This window comes from Triticum dicoccoides, chromosome 2B, assembly GCF_002162155.2.
Source record: "Triticum dicoccoides isolate Atlit2015 ecotype Zavitan chromosome 2B, WEW_v2.0, whole genome shotgun sequence".
NCBI lineage: Eukaryota > Viridiplantae > Streptophyta > Magnoliopsida > Poales > Poaceae > Triticum > Triticum dicoccoides.
In genome coordinates, this window is record NC_041383.1 from 413,103,390 (window position 1) to 413,113,032 (window position 9,643).

The window sequence follows — 9,643 nt, forward strand, 5'->3', positions numbered from 1 at the left end:
AACACACACACACAATTTTACGGTTTAAAAGAAGTCAAATTTGATTTGATTTAAACCCTAAAACCTAAGATATTTTACCATTTTACTATTCATTAGTAATTTACTAGGTTATTTCCTTTTTGATGTTCTACCTCTAGTCTTCACTTGAAACTTTGCCATAGACTTCTATAGATACCCGGCGCGTTGTAGCTGGAATTGGTTGATGTAAATTTGGGTTGGCATCCAAAACATAAAATCCATATGACTTATTGAATTTGATTATGTATAGTTGTAACTATATTTATTGAATATAAGTAGAATAACTGAATGGAAAACATTTTCCCTTGCATGGTTGAATATTGTGGTGGATCTTTTTTCATGCACGACTGCATATAGTGGTGGGCCTTATCCGCACGTTGCTGCGGGACTTGCAATATATTTTAATGAGATTTGATTATGTGAAATAAATATTTAGATTAATAACATATGACTTTAAAAAATAGGACTTATTATATTTTAATTATATATAGTTGTAAAATATGTATTAAATATAAAGTAGAATAATTGAATGAAAAATATTTACCATGCATGGTTGCATGTGGTGGATGGGTCTTTTTTCATGCATGGTTGCATGTGGTGGATGGGTCTTTTTTCATGCATGGTTGCATATTGAGGTGGACTTTACCCCATTCGTAATTTTATGGTGATGTTGCATGCTTGCACTTTACCTCATTCACAATTTTATGGTCATGTAGCATGCTTGCATGTCGAGATAAATAAATTAGTGGGGCTCACTCTCTTAGGTATATAGAATTTGGGAGCTACACAAAAAATTTCATGATTTTATCACAAGTTGACTAATCACTTTTAGTTAAAACCCATTTAATTCAGTTAGGCTAGCCCATGAGAGATGGATAACTTGCAAGTGCTGAGCACAACATATCCGGCAACGCCCATCAGTTATCACGTCCCAGCGGCCAGCCTAACCCTTATATAACAACCTAGCTGGCCCGATTAGACCTACCCTAAGCTAGTGCACCTCCTCCCTTCTCTCTCGATCGTGTGCTAGCGCCCTTATCCAGTGAGCGAGCCCCCTCCACCGTTAGCCGACCTTTGCCACCGTCTGCTGCCACTCCCTTCCCCTTTCTTCCCCAACGCAACCCGACCTTGCCCCTGCATGCCTCAGCGCTCCTGGGCCACCATGGCCACTGCCCAACATCACCATCGCGTTGTACATCCGCTGGCTGACATCTGCCCCATGTCGTGCACATACGTTGCCCAGCTCCTTCAAAACCATTGTCGCCTCATACCGCCTGGCCAACCGAATGCTCTTGCAGCAATAGCGTTGCCTTCCTGCGCCACCGCCATGAACTATTTGTTGTTTACATTGTTTTCTTATTGTTGTTGCATTGTTATTCTTATAGATGTTTACTCAGCCATAATATGGATCACATTTGGTGGAAAGCCTTTAGCTTAGAAGTGGTCATAGTTTGGGAGTATAATTTTGAGCTAGTAAGTTCAAAGTTGAAGATGATCGGTAAGATAACAAGGTAAATCCTAGTAGTAATAAAACTGGAAGTATTGGAGGAATAACTTTAGACTAAGTGGTCACCCTTTTGGAAACGACTTTAGTGTAGTAGTGATCACCTTAAGCTGGTAATCAGAGCGTAGAATGATCACATTGGTAGATATACTTTAGTCTAGTAGTGATCATGTTTGGGGATAGACTTTAAGCTTATCATAGTTGAGATAGTTATTTACTAGTTAAGTTGTATAGTCGTAGTACTGTTTTTACTTAAGCAGTTAAACTTGATAGTAGTTCGTGTCAAGTTATTTTGGATGATTGTTGGTATTTGAGCAATTTCATGCTTGAGTAATTCGAGTGCTGCTTGGGGTGGTTTTATGAGGTTTTGGCTTGCGAGTTCATTCAATGTACTCATGGCTTTTAACGTGGTCAGGTATGAAGATGGTTCCCACAAGTAAGAAAAGGGAGTTGACGCAACACTAGAAGAGAAACCCAGTCAGATTTCTGTGTAGTGAAGCCGTGCTAGGACCATGCTATCGTAGATAGAGTTTCTGCTACACTCATATATGAAATAGTCACTATGACTAATTTGACCGTTCCAACCTCAACACATTGTTGAGACTTGGAGCCTAATAAGTCGATGTTGTAAAGTTTTGTAGATCAATAAAGCACTCTTTTATCGAATGATTTGTACACTGTTACCCGTGAATTGTAAAAACACGCGCCAGATTGATTTTCTGGGCTAGCATGTGCGGCCGTCCATCTGAATACAATGGTAATTCACTGTACTCAAACGGGTTGCCACAGGGCCATCGTGCCATGGTCGTGCACACTATTTCGTGTGCACATCAGTTTCGAAAACAAATTACACTTTCAGTCCAATTTTGTATCCTGTACTCCCTAAGCTTGCAAAAATGTCTTATATTGTAGGACAGAGAAGTATCTTGTAAGACTTTAAATTCAAGTTTTACCCATTTTATGCACAACTCGAGAAACAAAAGGGAAATTCAATACTTAATTCAAATTGGGCCATGCATTTTCGGAAGTCCTATTCTGATCACGAGAAATACTTAATTCAAATGCTCCATGATAAACAGTAAAATCAAAAAAATAGTAAATAATTCAAATAATTCTGTTTTTTTTTGTAATCTTTGACAAATGTTTTGTATACTTGTCAAATTTGAGCATGAAATGACATTCGTGGAAGGCGTGGCAAAGAAAAATCAGCACTTCAAAATGTTTTTGAAACTAAGCATTTTTGGAACATCGATTTTGTTTTTTTGCCATGATTTCCACGAATGACATTCCGTGCTGAAATTTTGCAAGCATGCAAAATATTTGTCAAAGTTTACCATTTTTTTTGTTTACCATTTTTTTCAATTTTACTGTTCATCAGAAAGCATTTGAGCTCGTGAGCAAATACTCCACGTCCCAAAGATTTGCCTTAATATACATATCCATGTCAATATTAGATTTCTCTATATTTTTGCTTCTTAATTTTTTCTTCAAAATTGAATTGTACAGTACTCCCTCCGTCGGGGTTTATTAGGCCTCTCAGCATCACAAGCATGTCCCTTTTTATAAGGCCTCGTTTTGGAAAGGTGCATGCATGCAACCATTTCATTGGTTGCATTGAAAGTCATTGTTGTTGGTGCCATGACTGAGAAATTAATACACTTCATGCGTGTTTTTTGATTGACTGCATGCATGTGAGAGAGTGCATTGGGAGTGAAATGGAAGAGTTAACTATATGTCTTGGTCTAAGAGAAGTTGTCTTTAGGCCTAATAAATCCGAACGGAGAGAGTATGATAGATATGGGTCAATGTCACAAATTTGGAGTAGTACAAAACCAACATGTTTTGAACACCCCATGCGTGTGTGAGTACCACTGGATAAGAGTGCCGGTCGCGGGACGCATGTGGCACACGCGGCCGCCGCGAGCGTACACCAAGGCAGAGGGAGTAACGCGAATTCGCAAACGCGACGCAACACGCAGCTGCCGACCAGTCGACTCGTCACTGCCCTCTGCTCGCCCATACGGCACTGCCACCGCGCCATTAACTCGCGCATTCAAGCCACCGCGCTGCGCTCCAACTAACCTCCCCAGCTCCACGCCTTAAATGCGCGCCTCCCCTCGTCCCGATCCCCTTTCTTTCAAGCAAGCAAGCAAGCAAGCAGAGGAGAGGGACCGGGACCGGGAGTGAGAGGAAGTCGAGCTCTTTTCTTCGTCGACGCTGGTTTTTGGCCCCTGACTGCTGGTCGAGATGTCGAAGATGGCGGACGAGAAGGTGATTTCGGCGCCGGCGACCGGCGGAGGAGAGGACGGGCTGATCGCAGGGGACCTGTCAGCCACGGAGGCGCGTGTCCGTCCGTTGGAGACGCTGCTGCGCGCCGCGCCTCTGGGGCTCTGCGTCGCCGCCATGGCCGTCATGCTCCGCGACACGCAGACCAACGAGTACGGCACCGTCTCCTACTCCGACCTCGGCGGATTCAAGTACGTTGCTCCCTCGCATCTTGACTCCTCCGTCCCTGGAGTTCATTAGCTCCGCAATTTCCCCTCTTTGCCGTGCTCCCTCACCAATTCATGTCCCTGTGGTTTTTTGGCACAAAATCGAAGGTACCTGGTTTATGCCAACGGGCTGTGCGCGGCCTACTCCCTGGTCTCCGCGTTCTACACTGCCGTGCCGCGGCCGGCGACCCTGTCCCGCTCCTGGATCGTCTTCCTCCTAGATCAGGTTATTCACTGGTTCCTCTCCTCTGCCTTCACAACTACTGTACTTATTAATTAGAACAATATTTTGCAGCCTAGTTATGATAATTATGAGCCTTTTTATGTAGCACAGCTAAAATTCAGTCAATTTTCCGATTTTGTTACTCCATGCGTGTACAAAATCCATGAGTATGCAGTTTGGAGAGCAGAGGATATATATCAGTAGGTTTTATGACTAGAATTATTTGTAAGACTTTTGATTTGTTCCAGCTAACTAACCGCTTTAGAACACCTGCTGGAGGAGTCATCCACTAACTAGAGGCTAACGCGCGCTTCGCCTCGCCGTTCTTCACTTGTGAAATTAACTTTTTTATATCTATAGATTAGTTTTCTATTTTATCAGTGTTGGCTTTGTGTTTTAATTTTTTATTGGTGGTGTTTTTTTTTGTATATCATGTAGGGTTGTTGTTGGAGTTTTTTTTTAAGAGAAGAGATGAGTTATTTGATGCGTAGTTCAGAATTCTTTGCACATTTTGGCCTCGGTGTTAGTCCGGTGGCCATTGTCTGAGCCTCTTGGGAGTTTTTATTTCACGCTAAACCCATGGAATCGTTACTGTGACGCACATATGGGTCAGTACATGAATCTCTTGCCCGCTCAGCTTAGGCTCCCTGTTCCTCTCGCTTGTTTAGTTTTTTCCGTTAAGTCCACTGCTATCTCACAAAAAATCACCTAACTTTTTTTTATTTGAGACGGTCAGTTAAATTAAATAATGTTTAAGGAACTTTAAAGATATTATAACTTTTAAAAACCATGAATTTTAGAAACATTCATGAATTTAAAATATATTCATGGTTTCAAAAATATTCGCAATATAAAAAAATCAAATTTAAAAAATGTTCACAAACTTTAAATGACCGTGAGCTTTAAAAATATCCACAAATTTAATCAATATTAACAAAATTTAAGAATTTTAAGATATGTTTGTGTTTTAAAATTAATTTTTAATAAGTGCTCATGAATTAAAAGGTGGAAAAAACTAAACAACACACACTTACGTGTGGGGCCCTAGTGACCCGACAATCCTCGAAGCACCAGAATGCTTCAATTTGAGGGAGCTCAGTATCTCTATAGATTTTCATATAAAGATCATACTCCGTATAAGATAGTTGGAGTGAGTGTTTATACATCAGAGAAAGTAGACCGTAATAGAAACAGAAATGTTTGCCCCGGACATAATTTTATCTGTCAGTATTGGTATCGATTTGTCCACCCTCAATTCAAACGACTTCGACCACCAGATCCTAGCTCTCCTGTACTGTAGAACTTGCACAGTGACGGGAAACAGTTGGCCATTTATTCATGTTAATTAACCCGCAAGATGCGTGAATGGATGCAGGTGTTCACGTACCTGATCCTGGCGGCCGGCGCGGCGTCGGCAGAGCTACTCTACCTGGCGTACAACGGCGACAAGGAGGTGACGTGGAGCGAGGCGTGCGGCGTGTTCGGCGGCTTCTGCAGGCAGGCCCGGACGTCGGTGGCCATCACCTTCGGCTCCGTCGTCTGCTACATCCTCCTCTCCCTCATCTCGTCCTACCGCCTCTTCAGCGCCTACGACGCACCCATGCCCTCGCTCGGCAACAAGGGCGTCGAGATCGCTGCCTTCCCGCGCTGAGCCGAGAGGATCCCTAGCTGCTGTGCCTTGGCTACTCGATGACGGGTCAAAACTCAAAACACGTACGTACGTAGTAGTATCGCTGTGTGTGTAGGCGAACGAAATAATCTGTAAGGGCTCATAGTTAATTTCAAGCTACATATAGTGCATCTGCCTCTCTTCTTTTTACTTTATTCTATATATACCGTACTAGCTTTGAATCTTCTGCTGTGAGGCTGTGGTGGATTCATTGATGCGTTCCAAAAATGCGAACCTAGTTCCGTTGCAGGCACCCAAGTGATCTATGTAACTACGATGAGCTTCCTAATTTAAGGAGTTCAGTTGCTTGTAAGGTGCTTGAAGCAAAGCAAAATCAATACTCTTTTCGTTCACAAATACTCCCTCCGTTCTTAAATATAAGTATTTTTAGAGATTCCAACAAATGACTACATACGAAATAAAATGAGTGAATCTATCCTCTAAAATATGTCTACATATATCTTTGTAGTCTATTTGAAATGTCTAAACCATTTAAAATGTCTAAAAAAACTTATATTTAGGAACGGAGGGAGTATGAGATATAAGATGTTCTAACTTTTTTTATCCGTGTGTTTGTTCACTCAACTCATTTTAGTTCATATATATAGTCTATATCCAGAACATCTTCTTTGTCAAAAGAGGGAGTGTTACACAAAATAAGTACGGAACTGAGGGTATAAAATCTTTTTTGGAACCTGCATACGCCAGATGACAAGGCTGCGTTGAGGAGTTAAATGCACAAAACCACCACTCTACGTTTCGTGATATTTTGCCCCGAACCAAAAATTTGACAATGACAAAAAACACCGAGCCCTTGTCTGATCCCTTGCTGTCCGACAACGGTGACGGCGCGTCGGTAACGACTCTGTCCAAAGCGATTGCGACTGGGCTGACCAAACCCGAACGCTTCCTCACTCCCCTCCCTTCCTCTCTCCCTCTCCTCTCTCTCTCACGGGCATGGCGGTGGTGGTGGCCGCGGATCCATCAGCGAGGGAGTGGTGGGGACAAGGCATGGTGGACAAAGCCGGTCACCGTGGCTGGACAGCATGGCAGGGGGCACCCGCGGCGAAGAGAAAGATTGTTGCGGCCACATCATATTCATTTCAGAGTATTTCATCTCGCCACTACCGGCGGTGACAGATGTCGCCGACGCTCGCACGGTGGTGGTCGAGCCCCTAGGTGAGCTGCCTGCCTCTCTCTATTAGCAAATTTCGTTGGTGGAATCTAGGGTTCCAGATTTTAAAACTAGGTTTTTTTGGAATTCTAGCAAATTTCGTTGCTTTACCTAGTTAATTGAATCTTGCTGTTGTTATTTGTGACTGAATGTTCATGTCCTGTTTGACTAAATTTTAGGACTCTGAATTAACTGAATATTCATGTCATGTTTGACTGAATTTTATGACTCTGAATTAACTGAAACCTGTCCTTTTTTACTGAATTTTAGGGCTCTGAAACAGAGTTTCAGTCTGGACTACTCACCTAACTATGTGCCTTCAAATGGTCAATTATTCTAGGGTTAGTTTCTTTACTAATTGATAGATGTAGTTTGAATTTGAATTATCCTTGTGCATTGAAGGCATCTGACACTAAATGCCACTGCTAAAATTTGCAGGGTGTTGTGCGGTGCGTACATGAGTTAAATTTGAGTTTAGTGATGCAGTGGACAAGTTAACCACAGAAGGAGTGAATCATTGTACATGGTTTTAAGTGATTTGACTCTTGCGAAGTGTTAGTAGGTGTGCTTAATTTAATGTTCAAAATTGTTTCAAAGTTGTGTTGATTAAAGGCAGCAAGTGTACCTAACTAGGAGAGAACTTGCAATATTCAGACTTGCAATGTTCATATTTTATTTAATCAAACTATACTACAAAATAGAAGAATTCTATGTTTCATAACATTTTATCTTTGCATTGACACTCAGAGCACAACCTATAGTTCCGTAGTAAGCTGACTGAAGAAAGTCTAGACCTGTTCTTTGCATTGAAACCTAGAGCGCCAAAGTTTGAGACTTAGATAATATGAGCACCAAAGTTTGTCATTTATAATGGATAATATGAGCAATATCAGTTAGATAATATGAGCACAAACATTCAGATAAATAGATAGATATTATAGATATATGAGTTCTCTAGATAGATAGATATCATAGCACCATTCAGATAGAAAGCACACATAGTTTTTTAGACACAAGAAAACTATTAAGTTCACAAACTAACTGTACCCATGTATTGGTTCAGATCTTCATGCAGAAACTAACTAAGACCTAGGTGTTGCATCAAACTCACTCTTGCTGCAGCTTCAGAAGACGGAGTGACCGACGAACTGGCCCCATGACGCGGAGCTGCTTCTTATTCCTCCTGGTGCTTGTGCCAACCTCCACCTCCATATGCTGCTGCTCCACCTGTTGCTGCATCTGCGGAGACTCCATCTCCATCAGAGCGATGGGCAGCACTAGCACCACCCAATCGAGCTCGTAGTCCACGCGGAGTTGGTCGCGATTCTAGTACATGTACCGGCATGATCGCTGGAATGTATCCAGGGAATTCCTGGCCTGCTCCATCGCCCAGACCAAGTTCTCGATGAGTGGGCGGCGGAGGTCTAGTAGTCTTGACCTCTCCTCATGCGTGGCGTAGGCCCTCACCATGTGCGTATGATTCTTCAGGATTGCAATGCTGCGATACCAGGTGCTCACCTCGGGCGTGTAGTAGAGCTTGGTGTTGTCGTTGTCGAAGATCTCTGCAGAGCCTGGTCCCATCCGAGGCCAAAATGCATGACATGATAGAGGTTTTCTTTGGTTTTTGTGAAAGAGGGAAGTTGGATGGAGAGGAGTCCATGGAGAGGTTGGTGGAGTGGTGGTTATCTGTGCAAGGAGGGTGAATGAATGTAGTGTGTGTGGAGACTGTGGTTTTCTAGAGAAACGAAACCTGCGCAGTCAATCGATTGAACGATCGCTTGGTTTTTTTAGAAGAATCAAACGAGCAGAGCGAATACGCTGGCCAGTTTGCGAACCAATCCAACCCAGTAAACATAAATGAGAGAATGCGCCGGCACGAACCAACAGCTTCGCCCCGAGCGCTGAAAAAAGGATGGTCGTCAGCGCTACACCATCACCGTTGCCCGCTTGCTCGCGATCGGCCACGTCAAAACAAGCTCAAGTTTTTTCTCAGTATTTTTTGCTACTATCAAATTTTTGGTTCGGTGCAAAATGTCGCAAAACGTAAAGTGGTGGTTTTCCTCAAGTCGTGACACGAAAGTGGTGGTTATGTGCATTTAACTCCCGCGTCAAGTGTGTCGGCCCAACTACAAGTTTTGTGAGATGTAGTGAGTTTCATACATGTTTTGGCCTGCAGAGGAATAGACGGCTCGGCAGTGATTCCATCATCGTAAAGATCTTCTTCCCTCTCACCAGTTATCCCTTGGTGGTTCAGTTTGGATTGATCAAGGGATGACCCTTGGATCGCTACCGGGTCCTGATCATCTGGGGTTTCAAACATCCAGGTGACCTTTTCTCATGATTGGGAACAACCATGGATGATCAGGCGTCGGGATCTGGTGCAGCTGTGACCGAGGTAGAGGCCATAATGAATTAACTTGAGTTGAGGGAGGAAGATCTAGATGATGTGGTCTTCAAGTAGGAGGTGGCACTACTGCAGGATGCTGCTAACGCGACACTACGATCAAATACCCTTCGACGAAACTGTGTGCGATGCATTAATCGCAAACAAGTGATGTAAAAA

The 9,643-nt window shown here is 42.9% G+C and overlaps 1 protein-coding gene across 1 annotated transcript; it reads left to right on the forward strand.

Annotated features, from left to right (window-relative positions):
- The first annotated feature begins 3,530 nt into the window (after nucleotides 1–3,530).
- Nucleotides 3,531–6,219, forward strand: LOC119363960 (CASP-like protein 2A1). Its single transcript, XM_037629343.1, has 3 exons — nucleotides 3,531–3,999; nucleotides 4,123–4,240; nucleotides 5,613–6,219. The coding sequence occupies exons 1-3, from the start codon at nucleotides 3,770–3,772 to the stop codon at nucleotides 5,886–5,888; spliced, it is 624 nt and encodes a 207-aa protein (XP_037485240.1). The 5' UTR covers nucleotides 3,531–3,769; the 3' UTR covers nucleotides 5,889–6,219.
- The last annotated feature ends 3,424 nt before the right edge of the window (nucleotides 6,220–9,643 follow it).

Excerpts from the sequence above, each read along its gene's own strand:
- LOC119363960 (XM_037629343.1), top strand. The coding sequence starts at position 3,770 with ATGTCGAAGATGGCGGACGAGAAGGTGATTTCGGCGCCGGCGACCGGC. Across the intron at positions 4,000-4,122 it reads TCCGACCTCGGCGGATTCAA|GTACCTGGTTTATGCCAACG; the intron begins GTACGTTGCTCC and ends ACAAAATCGAAG. Across the intron at positions 4,241-5,612 it reads TCGTCTTCCTCCTAGATCAG|GTGTTCACGTACCTGATCCT; the intron begins GTTATTCACTGG and ends GAATGGATGCAG.